At 44.3% G+C, this 21,566-nt stretch overlaps 3 protein-coding genes across 6 annotated transcripts in view; all 3 read left to right on the top strand.

Moving 5' to 3' along the window:
- The window catches only part of cica (capicua transcriptional repressor a), a 28,770-nt gene extending 24,482 nt beyond the window's left edge, over window positions 1–4,288 (top strand). For all 4 annotated transcript variants that reach the window (XM_035182545.2, XM_035182548.2, XM_035182546.2 and 1 more), the window contains exons 19-22: window positions 60–211; window positions 445–579; window positions 673–798; window positions 1,026–4,288. In XM_035182545.2, coding sequence (XP_035038436.2) covers window positions 60–211; window positions 445–579; window positions 673–798; window positions 1,026–1,288 — 676 coding nt within the window. In that variant the 3' untranslated portion in view covers window positions 1,289–4,288. The remainder of the gene's footprint in view (window positions 1–59; window positions 212–444; window positions 580–672; window positions 799–1,025) is intronic.
- A 998-nt stretch (window positions 4,289–5,286) lies between these two features.
- On the top strand, window positions 5,287–16,824 carry LOC118124622 (glycogen synthase kinase-3 beta). Its single transcript, XM_035182648.2, has 11 exons — window positions 5,287–5,713; window positions 9,537–9,622; window positions 9,863–9,964; window positions 10,091–10,174; window positions 11,057–11,167; window positions 11,411–11,541; window positions 11,701–11,905; window positions 12,128–12,223; window positions 12,890–13,076; window positions 13,412–13,489; window positions 13,713–16,824. The coding sequence occupies exons 1-11, from the start codon at window positions 5,527–5,529 to the stop codon at window positions 13,772–13,774; spliced, it is 1,329 nt and encodes a 442-aa protein (XP_035038539.1). The 5' UTR covers window positions 5,287–5,526; the 3' UTR covers window positions 13,775–16,824.
- A 1,650-nt stretch (window positions 16,825–18,474) lies between these two features.
- zgc:91910 (Zinc finger protein 706-like) lies at window positions 18,475–21,559 on the top strand. Its single transcript, XM_035182723.2, has 4 exons — window positions 18,475–18,605; window positions 19,652–19,802; window positions 20,394–20,521; window positions 20,714–21,559. Exons 2-3 carry the CDS (start codon window positions 19,668–19,670, stop codon window positions 20,487–20,489), a joined length of 231 nt encoding a protein of 76 aa, XP_035038614.1. The 5' UTR covers window positions 18,475–18,605; window positions 19,652–19,667; the 3' UTR covers window positions 20,490–20,521; window positions 20,714–21,559.
- The last annotated feature ends 7 nt before the right edge of the window (window positions 21,560–21,566 follow it).

Genomic DNA, 21,566 nt, shown 5'->3' with positions numbered 1-21,566 from the left:
TTAACCTTCCTCGTTACTGGACGAGGGACTGATGTGGCTGCTGGGGTTTGTGCGTGCAGGGTCTTGTCGGAGACGTACTTCGAGGAGCGATTCGCTGAACTTCCAGAGTTTAACCCAGAGGAGGTCCTTCCCTCGCCCACCCTGCAGAGTCTGGCCACCTCGCCCAGAGCCATCCTGGGAAGCTACCGCCGAAAGAGACGCAACTCCACCGGTGAGATACTGTAGAGAGGGAGAGGAGGAGACAAGTGAACTATGATGCACAGACATTTTTATGTACATTCCATCTGGATAGATTTTTACGGATTCTTTTTCATTCTCAATCTTTGTACCAACTCTGTCCAAATCACCCTTTATGTTCATCACTCATGTCCTCTCTCACCGTGTTTCCCTCTTTCCTCCCCTCTTCCTCCGTATTCCCTTCCTCCATCCCTCACATGTCTCTAGATCTGGAGCCGGCAGCAGAGGACCCCAGCTCCCCGCGGAGGAAGACGCGCCGTCTGTCCAGCTGCAGCTCGGAGCCCAACACGCCGAAGAGCGCCGCCAAGTGTGAGGGAGAGATCTTCACCTTCGACAGAGCAGGTAAAACGTTTACAACAGGTTTTAAAATCTGGAGCTTCGGCTGAAGAACAGGAGATAATGACAGTGCTGTGACAACCTCTTTTACTCGACCAGGCACAGAGGGAGAGGATCTTCTAGGAGACTTTGAGCGGGTCCCCTACTCGTCTCTGCGCAGAACTCTGGATCAGCGGCGGGCTCTGGTCATGCAGCTGTTTAAGGAACATGGCTTCTTTCCATCAGGTAAATCACGTGTAGACGGGGCAGGACGTCATGAGGAGAACAACTAAGTGAAGTAGCGGTTTAATCTTTGACTGGAATTCGTTTCTTTATCGTTGACAAAAACTGAAATCTGTAGCAGGGGCATCTTCTCCTCTTTAAGACGTCACATACTAAATGTGACGACACTTGATATCATGAGGTTTTAATCCCTCTCCTTGTTTCCCTTCTCCTTCTCTTCTCCGCTCCAGCTCAGGCCACTGCTGCCTTCCAGGGACGCTACTCAGACACGTTCCCCACCAAGGTGTGTCTGCAGCTGAAGATCCGCGAGGTCCGTCAGAAGATCATGCAGACGGCCACGCCCGGGACCTTCGAGCTCGGAGGGTCGGCTGACGTCAACCCCGCCCCGTCCCACAGCTCCTCTTTCAATCAATCAGCCCGGGAGGACGGCGGGGCGGAGCAACAGGGAGACAGAAGCCGGAGCCCCGAGGAGCCAAAAAGCGAAGGATCGTAAGCTGGAGAGGATGACAAAGAGGAAAAATCAAGGAGAAGAAGAAGAAGAGAGAGAGAGAAGTGTGTCATCCCCACAGAATGTTGTTGGAAGTGTTGAACCAGTACTAAGGAGGACTCCAGCAGGACCTGTTCTACTGGCACTAATCTCCACCAGACCTGGGCAGAAGGACATTTGAATATGGTCTCAACTATTCAAACTCCTCAAGGTGCGCTTGATGTGACTAATCAGACAAAACAAGCCTCAAAAAACGGACGAGTCGTGTCAAAGTCCTGACGAGTCAACTTCTTCTTGTTGACAGTTTCCCCCCTTTTCCCCCGAAGTATCCAGAGTATTTTCAGTTAACACTTTGCCCAGGTCTGATCTCTGCACATTTGTACAGTAGTTTGACACAAACTCTGTGGTACACACTCTCTATCTCTCTGGCACACACAAACCCTGATAATCTCCAACACACACACACACACACACACACACACACACACACACACACACACACACACACACACAGACACACACACACACCCTTACCAAATCAGACTGTTACTCTTGGTCAGCGATCCCCAGGAGCCGCCACCAAGGACCATGACACACAAAGGCACTTTGTCATTTATTGTGCAGATGCAGTTTGCTGTTGCCAGCCAGCCAGCCAGCCCTCAGATGCCATTGACTCGACCTCCTTCTCGCCCTTCCACTCCTCAGCACAGTGGTCGGGACGCAAACACAACCCCAACGACCTCCACTGGTATTCCACAGCCCCTCGATGCTGCAGGACAGACAGCGCACACGTACAGACACAGCACACACACGTACTCACACACACACACACACACACACACACGGACACATCTGTGCAGCGTAAGCACTCGTACACAGACATAGTCAACCCTGGTCTGACCAAGCCATTGGCCTGCACAGTTTTTAGTGATTGTAGTGAGAAGAGAAACTGAAAGCATGACATCTGTTCGCTCCTGTAAAACAAAGAGAAGGCAGGAGCCTGGATGTAGTGTGACCAATCTTTGCACCTTCAGTTATTGCCATTTTGAAAGACTGAGTCCTCATTGGCGGGAGCTGATTATTATATGTCTGTATATCTGTTGGGGTCCCCTCCCCAAAAACCATAAAGAGATTATGTAAAGAGACTATTGGTTGTGAGGCTTTGAAGATTCAACGTTAAGTTCGACACTGACCGGCTCCCGACGGAGCCCAGAGGAAACGCAGAGGAAGAAGAAAACTGGATGACGTTCTTTGGACGAAAGATTCATATTCCAACAATAGGAAGGCAGATGCTAGTAATAATAGTGAATAAGGACAACAACAACAAGACAAGCTTACCAACAGAGAGAAAAAGAAGAATTTTAACCAAACTTCTCTGAATCTCCCAGTGGATAATATGATGTTGCTTTCTCTCGTTATTGTTGCCGTGGAAATAACCAGTTTTACCGTGGCCTGTTTTTCTCTTGTGGCTCTCTTGTGTTTCTTCTCCAGCATAAAAGAAAATCATACAAAAAAAAAGAAACTCTGGACAAAGAAGGGGACAAAATCAGTGTGTGGGCCCTCGACTTTTAATCGTACCTGGGGTGGTTCTCCCCCACTCCCCCCTCCCCCACAATTTCTCACCAGACATAGAAGTGGGGGGAGCAGGGGGCGTTTGTCGTTTTGTAAAACGTTGAAATCAGGTGTTTGCACAATTTGTGCGGCCCTTCTCGTCTGGGACCGCCGTAAGTTAAATCAGGAAAGTATTGTTTTTAGAGATTGTTTTAGTAGAAAAAAAATAATAACCTTGTTCCGTATGTTATCAACCACCTTTTTCCTCCCCTCGTCCCTCAGTCCGCTCCTCTGATCCTCCCCCTCCTCACCCGTGTCCCTCAACCCCCTCAAGTGTTGGTAGAAAGTGCCCTTAAGCACTGGTCCCGGGTCAAGCGCTATGTAGCTCAGGATGGTTCTGGTTAGGGTTAGTTCAGGGAAAGCAGATCCTAGACCAGCCCTGGAGGGCAGTCTCTGGAGCCCTCCCCTCTTCCCTCTCTTCTCGACACTTTATCCTTTCCCATCAAATGGTGCAATAGGACATTTTATTTTTTTCTTGGAAATGGGTGGGTTACTCTGTTTTTTGGGGGGGGAGGCTCTGTGCCATAGATATTAAATCCAGTGCAGTCAGTCAGTGAGAGGAATGAGCTGTTGTGATACTATCTTTAACTATGGTATAAAAGAAAACAAAAAAGAATCACACGATTATTGTTATTGTTGAAGAGATAGAGAGTATAACTTACTAAAAGTCAAAGACAATTTTTGAATAGCACTTTTTGGCTCTTTGCTTCCTCAGTGAAGAGTGGGGGTAGTTATTATTATGGGTATCTCTTTTATTTCTCTGTATACAGTTGGATGTGTGAAAAAAATATATATACCGGTATTTCTATATATGTGCATTTAGGTCTGTGTTTGGGTGTGTGTGTATGTTTTGGCACATGCAGGTAGCGTGTTAACACAACCAACCTTTTTTCGTTCACCACACAGCAACATTATCAATAGTATATTTTTCATTGTATTCTACATTCTATATTCTACTCTAGAGACAGTATTTTTATAGTCACCACGACTATTTTGTCCGTCATCTTGACTGTTATCAAACCCAGTTGATTCAGGATATATATGAAATATATATTCAGGATATAAAATATATAAACATATATATAAACAAAATACAGGTAATAGAAGACTATCAACTCACATCTCTTTGGAGTTAGGGCTGTAAAGTGTCCATCTGCATGCATGTGCAATTACATGCACGCGCGCACGCACCCACACAGACATATGTGCATACACACACATGTATGCGTGTACAATGTATGATTGTGCTTAAAAATAAACTGTCCTTACTTTGGAGAAGGAATTTTAGGATGAGCGAGGTGAGTGTTATCTCATAAGCAGGCATGTTGACCATGTGCAATATTTCTAAACAACAAAAAAAAACTAAATATTGAAAATATTAAAGATCTAACACAATGTCTGGTGTCGTTTTGTCTTTTTCACACGTCTGAACATCACATTGTTTTATTGTTTGTCTTGTCTCGAACACGGTGCCAGGGTTGCACTCTCGAGTTTGACTTTGCTCTCTCCAAATTCATAATGCGAGAGACGAGAGAGACGAGCGAAAGCAACTTTATTATTACACAAACAAGAATCTATAGAGGTCGCCACCTCGACCACCGGCCCCAGATCCCTGGAACATACAGTGTGTACTTTTCCATCTGGCCTTTATCAAGCATCTCGGTGTGGAGAGAGCTCATTGGATTAGCGTCGCCTTTCAGACTCAGGCCATATTGGGTGAGAGCTGGGTTAAGGTAAGGGGACCTCATGGAAGAGCTTCACGTACTGGCAGAGACGCAGGAGGTGGCGTTGACCCAGCTCGTTGTGCCCTGTTTACTCAAGACATATCATTGCATCACTGATTCAATAGAATATGAATACAGAGAAATTCTATGTTACAGGGAAATCGAGTTGAAAATTTAAATGGTGTCGCAAAAGGCTGAATCTGCCAAGTGTCACTCATGATACTTTGCAATAAGGGTTATATTCCCATTTGCGTTATTAGTGTTAATGTCATATTTCTACAAACATCTAAAGTACTAATACTCAGGTTACTCTTATGTATGTACCAGCGACTCTATTCTGATGTCAAAAATAATCTATGATAAGATAAAATTCAAGTTTTTTTATTTTCTTTTATTGGAGTACATATATTTTGTACCTTTTTATTATTGCGATAATATTTAGATTAGATAAATAGATTTTTCCTCGGCCTACATCCACTGAAAAGTAATTTTACAGTTATTTCTCGTGCATTATTATTGTTAATGTCATTATATATTGTTAATAGTCAGGTTTTAAAATAAGATTAAAAACCAATTCATGTAATTTATATTATTTTTATTAGATATATTAATATATCATTGTTTTCCTCGGCCTACATCCACTGAGCAGTCATTCTACATTTGTAGTTCTTGGGCTTTGAGGAAGTCGCAGCGGCCAAGCGGAGCAGCGGCCCCGGCGGACTTCATCTCCCAGGCGGCATTGCGCGCGCTCTGTTTCTAGGTGTCTAGCAACAGTCCAGACAGCCGGCGGCAGCGGGAGCGGTGATCCTCGGCGTCTCTTCCCACGATTTGTCCGCCGCTGGGTGCTCGCGGTTAATGGTCGCCGGGCTGAACACAGTGAGGAGTCAACCCTGAGCCCTGCGCAGAGATATGAGCGGCAGCGGGCGGCCCAGGACCAGCTCGTTTGCTGAGCCGCCAGGTGTTCCGGGAGCCGCCGCCGCCTCCGCCGCGTCCGCCGCCGGATCAGCCGCTGCCGTGGGGAGCAGCACAGGAAAGTCCGGGGTCCCTCAGGCCTCCGGCACCAGCTCGTCGGGATGCTCGAACCTGAAGCTCGCTCGTAAGTTTCCCCGACCACCGCTTCTTCACCGGAGCTTCTCCAACATGTACCCCGTCCCCCCAGCGCCTTTTCCTTTTAAAACACTCCGGGTCGTGGTGTGTGCCGCAACCCGGAGGAAGACGTCCTCGCTCCGGTGTGGACGCTAACCAGCTCGCTAGCATGCTAACCTAGCCAGCATGCTAGCGCCAGCCACTTGTTTTGCGGGCTGTGTTGTCAGACTCCAGCTCGACCGGAGGCTGTTTAACGACGGCCCCGGTCCCCACTTGAACCTGCTATAACCTCCATTAACCTCACGTTCAATCTGATTTATTGATGTTTCTGCACCGGGTCGATATCGCTATGAGCAGCTCATCGGGCTCTGTGGTTTCTTTGTGTCAGACTGACACACTTCAACTTGTAGCGGGTGTTGTTGAGGGGAGGGGGGGGTGTTGTCCCCCATCAGTCGGCCTCGCCTGGGGAGGGAGGGGGGGTCGGGGTGGAGAGTTGCCTCCTCACCAAGGTCACCTGTGGGGCAAAGGCTCAGCAGCAGGTGGCCCGACGCCTGGAGGATGCGAGGGATGCAGCGATCTGCAGGAATGCCAAGGAGAAGCTTTCTGTGGGGACGTGTGGCTTATCCTCATCACCGTGTGCATGCGTGTTAATCCAAACCTTATCATCCATTAGCAGGCAGCAGAGTGTGGCTTTAATATGGGACTCTGGATGGGAGGTCATCCCCAGTTCAAAGCAGGGAGAACCTGGTTTCCTCTGCCCCCCCTCTGCAGGAACAGCAGCAGCTTCCACACCGCCTCCGGGCCCCTGGAGCTCGAATGTCGCCTTCGGCTGTTCCAGATACTCTTATGGATGATTGATGGGTCCGTTGTCAGGTCCTGGAGACGTTGAGGCTATTTCAAGAGTCAGGCTTAACCTATTTTACGCAGATATCTTCCGGAGAGAATGATGAGTACATTTTAGTTCGGACATGGAGCGTTAAGGATGTAGAAATGTTTCTAGGTTGTCCTGCTGTTATCAAATACATCCAAGTCCTAAGTCCAGTCTACTAGTTTGTAATGTAGCGTCCTGAAACTTAATCGGCCGACCACGGCTCTTCTAAGTGGAGTTTGGATTTTCTCAACGTGTCTACGTGTGTTTTCTGCGTCTGGCTTCCTTCCACAGTCCAAAGACATGTAATTGAAGACGTTAAATTGCCTGTAGGTGTGATTGTGCGTATGTTTGTACCTGGTGTGAACATTCCTCCGGAGTGATCCAGTATCCTGTCACAAGTGGCCGGTCCGTGCTTTGAATGAATCAATGCGCCGATTAAGAAAGATTTTACCATCATGAGGTGGTCGGTGTTGATTTTGTGGTCGTGGCCACAAACAAATCCAGTTGATGATTGATTTCGCGGTCCAGCGCGTCAGCTGACACTTTAACGATAAGCTATTTCAGCCAAAGGGAAATGGATCTGGAAATAGTGACGACTTCTGTAAATCAGAAATTTCCCCCACCGCCCATTGTAATGGGCATGTCTGCTGTCACAGTGTCCGAGCAGTTGTTCCATTATTCACTGTGCGTGGAGCAGCTCATCACCACAGTCTGTCTCTGTGCCACTCAGCTGTAGGAGAGATGCTCATATTCACACACACATCACACTATAGCAACACGATTTCATGTCGGATTTTCCCTCTAATGAAACAGTCGCTGTGTAATGATTCATGCTTTTCTCATTGGGAAATTCAACGGAGACACAAATGATGAAACATAATCATGTGATCAACAACAATTTTCACAATTGCTTGATTTGAAGTAAACCAGCTTATGCACTGACAGACATAACCACGATCCACTGTGAACATGTTTCTGTTGTAAAGTGTCACGAGAGCACTTTAACTTCTAGAGCAATAGATACTTGATGGAAACCTCAGTCCTCCGACAGACTCTCCCCCTATAGAGCAGATGTCCTGGTCAGTCATGGGAAGATCTTGCTGCATTAAACTGCATATTAATAAGCTAAACTTCATTAAAGTCGCTTGGCTTTAAGGTGTAGAGCTCATTTCAGTACCGTGTTCTTCTGTGTATGAAGACGAGACATTAACATAAAAATCTGCTGGTTAATCAGAATAGTATGTCTATGTTTTTTACATTTTTAAATATAGTTGTAACTTTGCTAGAAATCACATCGATTTGAGTTTATAGATGCAAAATCAAAAAAATAGAAACTTATGACAAAGTTTGACATTTTTGTTAGATATTATTTCCTCCAGGAGGGATTCAAATTTCCTTCTGTGAATTTCAGGCAAATGACAGGATGCTAAATGTTTTTACTCAGTCAACCACTGATCGGATATTTTCTTTCTCACTAACTGCATCACGAAAAATTTTGGGAAAGTATCCGGACGTCAGTGCAGGTCTGAAAGCAGCTGATGATACATTATTTACCTCCGGCAAGTTTCAAGCCTTTGAAAGTTTATTTTCCCGACTGTAAAAACACGCAATCGAAGCAGGAAAGGAGTTCTGATGTCTCCGGCCTTGCAGACCGATCCGTCCGGATGCCATGAACGTATACTGCAAAAACCTGTCCTGCCTTTAAACTGGAACCAGTGTGTGTGTGTTTGTGTGTCCAGAGGATGAACCCAGTCACTGGGGCAGAGAAATCACTCACACGGTCACTCTACAGGTCTCACATTCTCAGCTGTAACAGATATCTCCAGCATGTCATTGGATGTCCAGGACACTTTAGTGACTGAGGACAGTTTACTGTATGTGTCTGTGTGGACGTGCACAGGCACCAGGACATGCAGTTCCTGCTGTAAGACGGCTATAAGAATAAGTGCATTGTGTTGTTTGGTAAACAAAGCAGTAAGTATGTGGACATGCTGACAATGACACAGCACGATGACAACTACATGGCAAAGGGCTGCTCCATTACTTATTTAAACACTGATCAGCAGAGGAACATTTAATTCCCATCGACTTAATCGCCTCTCTCACTATTTCATTGTTACATCTAATATAAATGATTTAAAAGCAGAATAATCTTTTTATAAATCAATAATTAGTATAATTGTATTATCTGCACTTCAGCACGCAGACTGGAGGATGCAGGGATCAGACCACCGACCTTCTGCTTAGTGGACGACCCGCTCTAACTCTTGAGCCACAGCAGCCCAGCTCCACTCGTTTATTAAGTGTAAACTGGGGAAGTCAGTGTTGAAATCTATTCCAAACACAGAGGAGTTTTCTTCGAGGCAGGATTCTACACTGAAGTAAACACTAAATTCGTCAATTGCTATTCTGGTTTGGTTCGATTCAGTGCGTCGCTGCAGGATAATATGACAGAATAATCCTCTTTATAGAAAACCTGTCACAACTTAAAACAGTTTATCAGGACAAAGAAAGTGTCTCTCGCCTATTTCTGGATTCCTTCCCAGTTTAATTAGTCACAGTGTCTGGAAGATGAACTCCTGTCATTCCCTTCTCCTTCCTCGGAGGCTTTTGTAAAGTTGACATCCGTTCACTGGGCTGTCATTAACCTAAATATTCCATCGGCCAGCGGAGAGGAGGCCCAGATGTGATGGTTGGCTGCAGTGAGGGTCCTGGGTTGGATGTGAGAGGAGAAGAGCCAGAGGGACAACAGCCAACTTTAATCCGTCTTATAACTTATCACGTTTAACCACAATAAAGCTGATATTACACACGACTCAAGTGTTGGACTTCATATTAAAATAAAGGAGATGAAATGAATCGCCCCGTTCTTACTCGTGTTACACGATGAAGAGACATGATCTGAAACTTTATTATCGTATCGCTTCACCTCGTTATAATCCTGTTTGTGCCCGTTTCCTAGGAGACAGCGGCAAGGTGACGACAGTGGTGGCCACACCGGGTCAGGGACCAGACCGCCCACAGGAAGTCTCTTACACTGACATCAAGGTGAGAAACACCAGGACCTTCACAGTCATCATCCAGAGCTTTGTCCCTTCCATGTAGAAGTGCTGCTGTTCTTAACCTCCGCTACTCCTGTAGCCAAGGCCCTTTATCGTTACTCAGCACAAACTGATTTGATCAATGCCCCTGGATCCCTAATTATCATGAGATTTATGACTTTTGAATGTGAATCTACTTTCTGTTCATGATTTGTCACTTGTCACTTTCGTGGTCCTCGTCTTGCAGGTGATTGGAAATGGGTCGTTTGGTGTGGTGTACCAGGCTCGGCTCATCGACAGCCAAGAGATGGTGGCCATCAAAAAGGTTCTGCAGGATAAGAGGTTCAAGGTAAAAACTGTCGCGATGTTATTTCTCCACATATTAGCTTTTCTTTTCTGTAACAAGTTATGTATCTAAGGTTTTTCTCTGTCACTTTGTTGATTTTGTTCCACGTGAACTCTCGTGCGTTTGCAGAATCGTGAACTTCAGATCATGAGGAAGCTGGATCACTGCAACATCGTCCGACTACGTTACTTCTTCTACTCCAGTGGCGAGAAGGTACTTCAGCTCGTTTTGTTTTTCACATAACACAGATTGGATCTGATAATACGAACCTTTGACTATTCACCATATAACTCACTCTTATACGGTAATTAGGAAATTTCCGTTAAACAGGAAATGATATATGAATGTACTGCACATAAAAGGTAAGATTACTCATGTACAGCGTAACTAGAAATACCCTGACCATAAAAATGGGAAGTAGCCCATTTCTCTGACTCACAAATATAGTAACAGTTCTAACTCATTATTCACAAGTTCATAATTCAGTTTGTGAAAGTCCCAGTGTCACTGCCTCTGAGAATTGATGAGCAGTGATTTCACAGCTGCTCTCAGACGAGCTCTGAAGTCCGAACATTTTCCAGAGATTTTTCCGGAGCGGCTGAATGTGAGAACGTGAATGTCCTCGTCAGTTGCTGCTGACATTACAGATATCAACCTTTCCTGCCAGCCCCCTGGTGAAATTACTGGAAGATGTCCGATTGAGCCCATGTGAGAATACAACAGGACAAAAGTTCACAATGAGTAAGAGGCTGTGGTGATTATGTTTTAGATGCAAAACTGAAATAGACAAAAACAATACAAATATCTCAGGATGAAAAAGACGAGTCTACACACAGAGGACGACGAGATTCGAGAGCTTCAGGTGATCGGGCCTGACGCCATGTCCTGCCTCCTGCTGCTCTACCCAGGCTCCGCCTCTCGTCTGAATGCTCTGTTGTTGTGAACGAGTTGGACAATCTCGCATTCTTCATATGTGAAAGGCAAAAGAAAATGTCTGTCAAAGTTCCTATCTGAAAACAGCTTGACTGTATCTCTCCCTCTCTGTGTCTCTCTCTCTCTCTCTCTCTCTCTCTCTTTTGGTTGAATGCTGTCCAGAAAGATGAAGTGTACCTCAACCTGGTGCTGGACTTTGTCCCTGAGACGGTCTACAGGGTTGCCAGGCATTTTAACAAGGCCAAGAGCATCATTCCTATCATATATGTGAAGGTAATTTTTACCAGTCGACATTTGAATTCACTGCATCACTTATGAGTAAAGTTAATCTGACAGTTTTTTGTTTGTGTTTATTTTGAATAAAAAGGAGGAAAGTACATATATACACTGATCAAGGTTAACTGAATTTAGCAAATTGCAACAAGCAAATTGAAAAGAAAGCAGTATATAATCATAAAGCTGTAGCCACGTTGTCTCTTCCAGCAGAGAGCTGATCTTGTGTTCTCCCCCCCGCAGGTCTACATGTACCAGTTGTTTCGCAGCCTGGCTTATATCCATTCCCAGGGAGTGTGTCACAGAGACATCAAGCCCCAGAACCTGCTCGTGGACCCAGAGACTGCCATCCTCAAGCTGTGCGACTTCGGCAGGTGAGTTCTCGTGACTGGTTCCAATTACTGTGGAACTTTTAACTATGAATAACTACTCTCCCACAATCCCTCCCCCCTTTTCACCGCCTGACTGACCCCTGCACTCTGTTCCGTGAACCTTTGTCGTCGTGTAATGTGATTTCTTGTGTGTGTCCCCAGCGCCAAGCAGCTGGTGCGCGGTGAACCCAACGTGTCGTATATCTGCTCACGGTATTATCGGGCCCCGGAGTTAATTTTCGGGGCCACAGACTACACAGCAAACATTGACATCTGGTCAGCAGGCTGCGTTCTCGCGGAGCTGCTGCTCGGACAGCCCATATTCCCCGGGGACAGTGGAGTGGACCAACTTGTAGAGATTATCAAGGTGTGTGTGTGTTTGTGTTGTTGATAGTCTCTGTGTATTGGGTGTGTATTGTGTCGTAATCGCAGAACAGTGTGAAGAGATGTTTTTTCTGTCTCTCTCAGGTGTGATTTCTAGATTTGGGTTAGACTATAACAGACTATAACTTCTGACAGTAGTGTTTCCAGGACTCTCATGACTCAAGGCTGCTAAGATAACCATTCTCCCCTAACCGTTGATTTTCAGGTTCTGGGAACACCGACACGGGAACAGATCCGAGAGATGAACCCGAACTACACAGAGTTCAAGTTCCCTCAGATTAAAGCTCATCCATGGACCAAGGTAAAGAGAAACCTGAGGATGAAACATCTGAGAACACAGAGAATTTCTAACTGAATCTTTCAGTATCAATTAGTCTGCTGATTATATTCTGGATTAATTGTTCAGTATAGAAAACGTCAGACGATAGACAAGCAAATATTCAGACGGACTTTTATTCCTCACATGGTATGAGACACATTTTATAAAGTTGCGTTTTCATAGAAATTCTCCGTACGTGCACACCCACTGTAACAATCTACATATTAGTAATTGTCTCAAAAAGAAAGCTGATCTGAAAGTGACAGATTGTGCCTGACTCCGGTCGCTCAGAACAAAAGATGGAGCCTGTCGACGCGTTGTCGCCCACGCGGGCTGTTTAAATCTGCTGAAGTGCTTTAATGTCCTTCTTCTGAAAGTCGATTAACCCCCGACACCGACAGAAAACAACGTAAAACCACCAGAAGTGGCTCTTGAACATTTACTACAGAGAGGAGAGTTTTCTGCTCTGCTTTATTTTTTACAGGTTTTACATTTACCACACTCACTAAAAACCTGATGTGAATAATGTGTCAGGATGTCACGTCGAATATGTAGATATGTAGATTCTGACATGAGGCTGTGAATCGTTTCTTTTTAATCGTACCTTTTTGTGGCTGTTTGACTTCAAACTGAAACCTGGTCCTTCAGGTGTTTAAACCTCGCACCCCTCCGGAGGCCATCGCCCTCTGCTCCCGGCTGCTGGAGTACACACCGGCCTCGCGCTTCTCACCGCTAGAGGCCTGCTCGCACGCCTTCTTCGACGAGCTGCGCCAGCCCAACACGCGGCTGCCCAGCGGCCGCGAGCTGCCGATGCTCTTCAACTTCAGCACCACAGGTACACGGAACACCCATGAGCTCATTTGTGATTCAGGGATGTAGTCGAGTTGCAGCACAACACAAATCAGGAACAACGCCGTGGATCTGCTGTGTCTGCGTTGTTCATTTTGACCTCATTCACAATGAAAAGTGAGATTTCTGTTGTTCCTGGTTGATGAATTGTCTTCGCCACATGTTAAGCTAAACACAATAAGGTTGTGTTTCTTGGTTTTGCTTGTTGGGCCGAGCTGTGACCCCCGAGGAGCTGCAGCGAACGCAACACGCACACTATCCTTTTGTCCGGTGACACAATGACTCACCATTTAATAGAAACTCTCCTCTTATCCTCCGCAGAGCTGTCAATCCAGCCCCAGCTAAACTCCACCCTCATCCCTCCTCACGCCCGCTCGCACACAGCTGCTTCCGCCCACGGTGGGAAACTCACCCTCATTTCATCATCTTAATATCACTGGTTTTACTTGGTTCTGTGGGAGCGACTCTGATCTCAATTGTGATGCAAAATGAATATTACACATCATTTATAGTTATTCAGCCACACAAGTCATCATACTTAGTCACGTATGTTCAATATGCTTATGCTTATGCTTAATATGTTGTGGAGCATTTGTTCACAAATTACTTTCTCCTTTTTCAGACGGCACCGGTTCAGATTCATCTCAACACAGCTCAGTACCAGGATCTCTTAACAGCATCTGAAGCCGCTTCTCACCTGCCTGCCTCCTGTCAGCCACACACACACACACACACACACACACACACACACACACACACACACACACACACACACACACACACACACACACACACACACACACACACACACACACACACACACACACACTACAGCTTTCCTCTGTGCTGCTTGCTCTCCTCTTAGATGATCTGTTTTTGTACAGTACACACGTTGAACAAACTCGTAGTTGTGTAGCTGCCCAGGTTGAAGCTACGGCAGGAGATCGTTACACACACACACACACACACAGACACACACACAGTCGTCTTGCTGCTGCTCAGGTGGTATGTGAAGGTTCAATACTAGGGGCTGGTCCTCTGTTATATAACCTTTTTTGTTTTTTTTGTTTTGTTTTTTAATCAACCCTTTATTTCCCGTTTTTCTTCTTTATATCTGTGTTTATTTATTTGACGTATTGAAATGCATCATGTGAGCTCAACACATTTAGTCTCTACAGCTTTTTTTGTTAAGGTTTCTTCCATGTTTTTAAAATCCCTGTTGTTTCCGTGTTGGACTGCACACTGCCTGGCCAAGACTAGAAACGCCCCCAAGTAGGTCATCAGGGTAACGGAGGTTTTTATTTAACTCGGGGCTGGAGAACTGCTGCAGGGACTGAAACATTCAGAAATTCTCCAGCCACATTATTCATATATATATATATATATATATATGTAGAGTATACATGTCTACAGCCTGATGTTTAAGCTCAAGTTAGATCTCCAGCTGGTTTATGTCCTGTTGACGTGGCAGCACCAGGTAGCATTTCTCAGTGTTTGGTTGGAGATCTGTTGTATTTGTCTCTGACGTGAATCATGTTCAGTAGCTGTATTTTTAGACTGAACTGGAAACCACCCGACTTTGAGGACCAGCTGTTGCTTCTGTTTTAATCCTGAACTAAAGAGCGACACGTTCCCATGAAAAAAGAAATAATCCCCCAACCCGTCAGCGGTCGTAAAATGGACTCGACGATGGTGGAGTTTTAATTTCCTCTCTGGTTACACTTACACTCACTTATACGGTAAATATGGGTCAAATCAAACCCTAATTGAGATTCCTCCTCATCTTTTAAACATGATTTTATCTTTAGATTCATTTCCTCATCGGGGCTGTGCTAAAAACAATAACTTCCAGAGGGAAACTTGTTCTTCACCAATACTAAATGTACTTAGAGCTGTAACTGTCAGTGGTGAAGGAAGCGTGAATGTGTGGCTCAGCTTAATCACAGTAATATATTCAGATAGAGACTTTTAATCATGAGCAAACAAAGCTGTTTGTTCTCTGTTCTACCAAATGATTTGTTGTGCTCAGTGGATTATTAGATAAAAGTGTAAGTTTCCACTGTATCTTCAATTGGAGACGAACACTGAAGCTTATCTATAGTAATTAAGAAATCCACAGACGGCAACATTGATGCCTCCTAAAGAAATTGTTTGTGCAATTTACCTGCTGAAAGAAATTCAACATTAAACTTCCGCCCATTTTAACCATTCAACAGAAAAATCTGTTTATTCCTTGATTGTTCATTTACAGTAAATGTTCACCGGTTTAATTCATGTCACTGAGGTGTAACGTGTCCGAGGTGTGTTTCACTCAAATTCAATTCTGTTTTTCATTTTTAGCTCCAAAGATTAAAGCGACGTCCACAGAGCTTCAGCTTGATGCTTCATGCAGGACGTCAATGTTAACGATGAGTCAGACCTTTTCAATTTGGGTAACTGTGCTGGTAAGAGTAAATAGTTTTAAGATAAATTATTGATTTTAAAGCTTTTTTTAAAAGTATTGAAACGGTGGAATTCCCCTAAAACGTTACGATCATTCCTGGTGTAGAAAAAATGTTCTCAACTGTGGAAAAGAGCAAAATGAACGTCGGGCCGCGTGTCGCTGAATCACAGCAGAGAAACTCGAACTCTTAACTCGGGATTAAATGTTTCAAGCGAGTGACGCGTCGTGTTAACTTGACGAGCAGAAGCTTATAATATTAACTGAGGTTCAGCTGCAGACATGTCAACAGACGTGTATCATAAACCACGTTAATGTCAAGCGGGGGAATTCCTTTACGGTTTGCTGTCGTACTTCTATCTTTATGAGGACCAGTTTGGAGTTGTTACCACGTTGAGGAGCCAGCGAATGTATCACTAGTGTAGAAGTACAAGCGTCTGTGTGTCCGACCACGTCCCAAGCTGCCGTCTGAGCAGCCAGTGTTGTAGGAGTAGAGCAGTCGATGCAGATTTCTAGTCAGCAGTGCACTTGAAAGTTTGTAGAATAGTATATTTGATACTATCGTACCATGCCTCCTCCTGCTGTTTGAACTGCAGCCATCTTTGTTTTCAAACCCCACTTTCATTCTGTATGCGGAAAGTGGGGAGCTTTTTCTTTTCTTTCCCCACCCCCCCCAGCTGCTTCTGGGTTTCAACCTAGCAACCTCCCGGTCCGCTGGGTTACTGCCGGACTTTGTTTGATCGACTCTTCAGGGTGCGTCACACTCGGAGCCGTCAGATCCTCTGTGGCTATGAAAAGGTGTGAGGACAAAACCCTGTGACGGAGAATCGAACATGGCAGATTCTCCTCCTCCTCCGCTCAGAAGCCATTTGCTCCCTCGACCTACTTTCTGCATCTCTTGTCGCACATGTAAATATCACTGATTTTTAATTTCCCTCTTTTTACTTTTTATGACAGAGTTTATATCTTATTTTCCTCATTTTCTCTATGGAGCAGTTCTTAGTTTGTGCATTTCTGTAAATATGTTTTTTTTTCACTATCCAAAATGTAAAATACTGCAAAGAAAAAAGAAGAAAAAGAAAAAACAGTCTCCTCCTCGTGTTTGTCGATGATCTCTCTCTCTCTCTCTCTCTCTCTTGTTCAACTCAGCTCTCCTCCCTGTTGCTTCCTCAGTGGGACCAACCTGACTGAATTCATATTGAAAGAGTTCCGTTCCAAATTGCTCTCCTCCTGTTTTGGTTGTGAATATTATAATCTAACGTTATAATATTAAATGTAGAATCATTCCAACGCTCATGTTTGTATCTGCGTTTTCCTCAAAGTCCCTTTTAACTCTAACCGACCTCGACGTCCCCTGAGAGGAGCTGTTACCTGTAAAACCTTAAAGCTGCAGGTCTCTGTGTTTTTGTCCACGTTCTTCTCACTCGCTCGTCCCTTTGGAACAGAACTCTTCGTCTTCGTCGTTGAGAGAAGTCGCTCAGTTGCAGGTCGCCGGTGTTTTCAGAGGATTTGTAACGTTTGACTCTCAGGAGTGTTTCGTCGGATTAGAAATCGCGCTGTGACGTCCAGATAGTTCACGAAACGGGCATTTTGTTATTGTTATGTGCTCTGTGGCGTTCAGGATCGCTGCTAATAGTCACAAGATGGTAGAAATAAACACGTGCGCTGTGAATGCAGACGGAGGAATCCACTGTTTGCACGTTTGTGCTGAAAAACCAACAGGTTCAAGTGGAGTGACTTTCAGAAAATGTTCTTTTTTGTTTTTAAATTCTCTGAGAAACTTGAGTAATGTCACTGCATCTCCACACGTTGTTATGTTACTTTGATTTATTTGACTCCCGTGCTGTGGTCGTTGGTCTCACTCCGCCCTGATGGACTGATGTGTTGGGTGATGGAGGAGGAAGAGGAGGAAGAGGAGGAGGAGGAGGAGGAGAGAGAAAGAAAGAAAGAAAGAAAGAACCACAAACATGTCTGTCTCTGTTCTGTGTGCGTACGATATGGACTCATTTAATGTAATAAAGTGATGAAACTGTGTTTGGATTGTCTGCTCTCTGTCCCCGAGGTCTTTAAAGGTTGATCAAGAATTTAACTTTATTTACTTTTTACATGTTTTACCACAAAATACACTGAGGATTTTACTGAAGAGAAAAAAAGACAATGACTTCAGTAAAAAAAAAACTTAAATGCTGCTTAAATGTTTTAAGTTTTAAATTAAGAAACATACACATCTAAACAAACCAGTAGTTTCCAGACATTTGAACAAAAAGCTTTTATGTGAAGTAGTTGTTTCAGATCACAGATTCACACCAGACTGACATGTCCCCTCTAAACTTTTCTTGTGGTTTCATTTAAATTAACTTTTCAAATTATATAGAAATAAAACAATATCAAACTTTACAGAAAACATTTGACAATCCCTCTGATGTGCATTGAAACGTATTCAAAGCAGCCACAACAAGTAGAATTCAGCAGTAGATAAATCAACAGGGACTTTTCATTTATTTGTATGTTTCACTTCAGTGTGATTTGAATTAACAGTTAAGAGTTTAGCTTAATTTACACTTTTTGATTTGAGTAAAACATTAGAACTTTTCTACCACTAACCTGTGTCCGTGTGAGACGGGAGATAAGTGAGGAGGTTCCACCTGTTTACTACAAACCTGAACATTCAAATCCTCCCTGGTGAGTCCTATGTATTTTATTTTAATACTAAAAGCAGAAAGTTTTGCTTTACTCTATTCTTTTTTTGACTTATTTGATTTTATATTTTTGTATATCTCTGGTCTTGTGTTTTACATTTTTGCACTGTTTAGACATGTGTATCTCTGTTATATCTATCCAACTGTCTGTCTAGCTTTCCATTTTATATATCTGTTATATCTATTATTTCTATTTATTCTCTCTCTGTTTCTATTTTTATACACAGTCTCTAGCCATCCTGTAGGTGCAGTTCGCCTCCTGTCCGCTCGGGGCGCTGCTACTCGTCGCCCTCGGTAGTTCTCGTGCTCGGTGGTTTCCTCCGGATTTAAACACCGACATCCCCACACACTGCGCAGAGAGAGACGCAGCTCGAAGGTAAAAAAACGCGCGCGACGCGTTTCTCCTCATTTCTAAAACACCCGCGGCTCGTGTGTCTGTTAGAAAACTGTCGCTTCCACCGGAAACTCGTCACTTTTCCCTCCGAACGACGTTAAATGTCCCGGGAAAGTCGCTCACACGTGATTAGCTCCCGATGCTAACGGGTTAGCAAGGCGGCGCCGGCTGATCCGAGGCCTGTTTCGGGCCCGTGTTGACGTCTCCTTACCGAACCGATCGTTTCTTATAAATTATTTATTATGAATAAAATCGATATCTGAGGCTCCACGTGAGCGACATCGACCAGTTTCAGCTTCACACACACACACACACACACACGCAGTGAAGTTTTAACACAGGAGCCACTGGGATCAAACTATTAAAAACACGTCACAGGAAGTTTTAACTCCTGTTTATTGTTTGTATTTGTTGTAATATTGACGCGTGACAAAGTTTAATCGAGTCGATAAATCAAATCCTGTGTTTGTTCAGGTCCAGTTTATTGATGTGTCAGACAGCTTCCGTACACGTGTCCCTTCGTCTCTGCTGGGGGACATTTAAAAGACTATGACTCATGACGTCATCATAAACCCTGATGGTGCTGCACCAGTTTAATGACACGTTCACAGGGTGTTAAACCAGTTGAAGGTTCCCGTGTTGTGTTGTGAACTTATAACTAAAGTTTAGATCTGTTAAAAAAAACAAACAATGTTAATGTTCATTGAGGTTTTCTATTCAAGTTTGTTATTTAATTAGTTAATCGACAGGAAACTACAATTAAAGGGATCCACTCACTGAAGTGTGATGTTAAACTGAAACTCTGGGTTTTTGTTTTTAAAAAATGTGACTTTCCACCTTTTCTTGACATAATATAGGTCAAACAATATGATTGAAGTCTATCCTCTAAACAAATGGGTAAATAGATGAATCTTGTTACATCTCTTAGTTCGAGTCGACACACGAGGACAAGATGGACGTGGTGGACGCTCTGGGTCCTCGGGCGGTTTCACAGTGTTGACAGTTTATTTTGTGTTTCCCCCCCGCAGGTCAAAGCTGAGGGCCATGGCTCGTGGGCAGCAGAAGATTCAGTCCCAGCAGAAAAACGCCAAGAAGGCAGCGGATAAGAAGAAAGGTCAGGCCCCCGACCAGAAGACTGCGGCGATGGCGGCGCTGGTCCACACCTGCCCGGTCTGCCGGGTGAGCACAACACAACACACAACACACAACACAACACAAGTCCTCAGGTTGTAGCCTACAGGTTTTTCTAGAGATGGATTTGACTTGACTTTCAGTTTCAGTTCATGTGTCAGAGTGAAATAAAGAATAACACACGAGTGAAGCTTCAGTGTCTGTGGTGCGTCACTGAGTTTAGAAGATTTGCTCGTTAAGTACGTGTTGGACACAAGTAAAACAGGTTTAATAAGAAACGTGCAGATTTACATAAACACTTTCATTTTACACACGTACAGAAGAACAAGAAAAACAAAGCTTCAGGGTCAAATTTGTTTTTATTGAAAAACATATCGCATTAAAACATTTGCTTCAAAATCTATTCAACAATCAACCTCTTGTTCAAAATGAAAGAAATCCAGTGAACGTTTAATCTGATCGTTTACTGTAGTTTTCATATCACATATTAATATAATTTATAGATTTAATTCTACACTTTGCTCCCTTGTTTTCATTTACCACACTATGATGCTAACCTGTCGTTCTTCACGTAGCTGAATCTTGATTCACATGATGAAAACAAGACTAATACCTTTTTATCCTCCTGTTTCCTTTCAGTCTCAAATGCCCGACCCCAAGACTTTCAAGCAGCACTATGAGAACAAACACCCCAAGTGCCCGATGCCTCCGGATCTGGCCGACGTTCAGTCATAGAGAACCGTCGCCTGCAGCCGACCTGAACCCTGGTGAGACCAACTTACTCCTGCTGCTCCGCTCACGGTCAATATCACTTCTTCTGGAAGTTTCTGAATTCAACATCCTCGTAAATCGTCATCGTACAATCACAATAATTAAGAACTAGTCTTTCAGTGGGTTCTTGTACATTTAATTGATCGTTTAAAGCTTCTGACTGAAGAACAACAAACTGGTGCTTACAGATACACGATGACCACGGACTTGAGTTGCTGCACCCGAAGGATGTTGACGAACACTGGGGACTTGTCAGGACTCGTGGACATGGGGACGGACGGAGGGGAGTCGCAGGATGTGTGTATGTGCTGTGTACGTACGTGTGTGTTTGCATAAGAGAAAAACAACAACCACGGGGGGGGGGCAGTAGTACACCACCAGCCCACTTTTTTATATTTATTGTGTACAACTACGTCGCTATTTCAGATCATGGGGGAGGGAGCAGAACCAGCAAGATCTCCTGCTAACACTGAATGAAACTATGTTGTGACTAATGATGGGGAGAGTTGACATGTCTGAAACAGCTACGGGGGGTACTGGTGGTCCACAGTGGACACGGCTCGGCTGTCTCCCGTTTTGTCCCCATCTGGTCTCACAGAGGATTAAAATGTGGTTAATGTCTGAAGAGCTCCGCCTCCTCTGTGCTGCTGCTCCTCGGGGCTCCTCCCTCAGTAACACCTCACCACAGAACCTCACGTTCCGCCGGACAGCAACTCTCATGGTTATCTTTATTTTATTTTCACCAAATTCTTCTACTTATTTTTGCTTATTTCAGCGTCAACCTCCTCGGCCGCTTTCTCTGAATAACCTCTGCAATAAATCCATCTTTGTTTTGAGGCTCAGCTTCGTTTCACGCTAACAAACACTCAGAAGTTTCCTCGAGGACCGAACATTTAGATTTGAGTCCATAACATCCCAAAATAATCAGTCCCTGTTGTTTCTGGTCAAATGCTCGCGAGTAGGAAAAGAAACTTCACGAATTCGCTTCAATGTACTTGTACTTACCCTTTCAAATAAATCGAACATGTATTTAACGCGAGT

The sequence above is a fragment of the Hippoglossus stenolepis genome, chromosome 17, assembly GCF_022539355.2.
Source record: "Hippoglossus stenolepis isolate QCI-W04-F060 chromosome 17, HSTE1.2, whole genome shotgun sequence".
Lineage (NCBI taxonomy): Eukaryota > Metazoa > Chordata > Actinopteri > Pleuronectiformes > Pleuronectidae > Hippoglossus > Hippoglossus stenolepis.
This window is presented reverse-complemented; position numbering and strand designations above follow the sequence as displayed.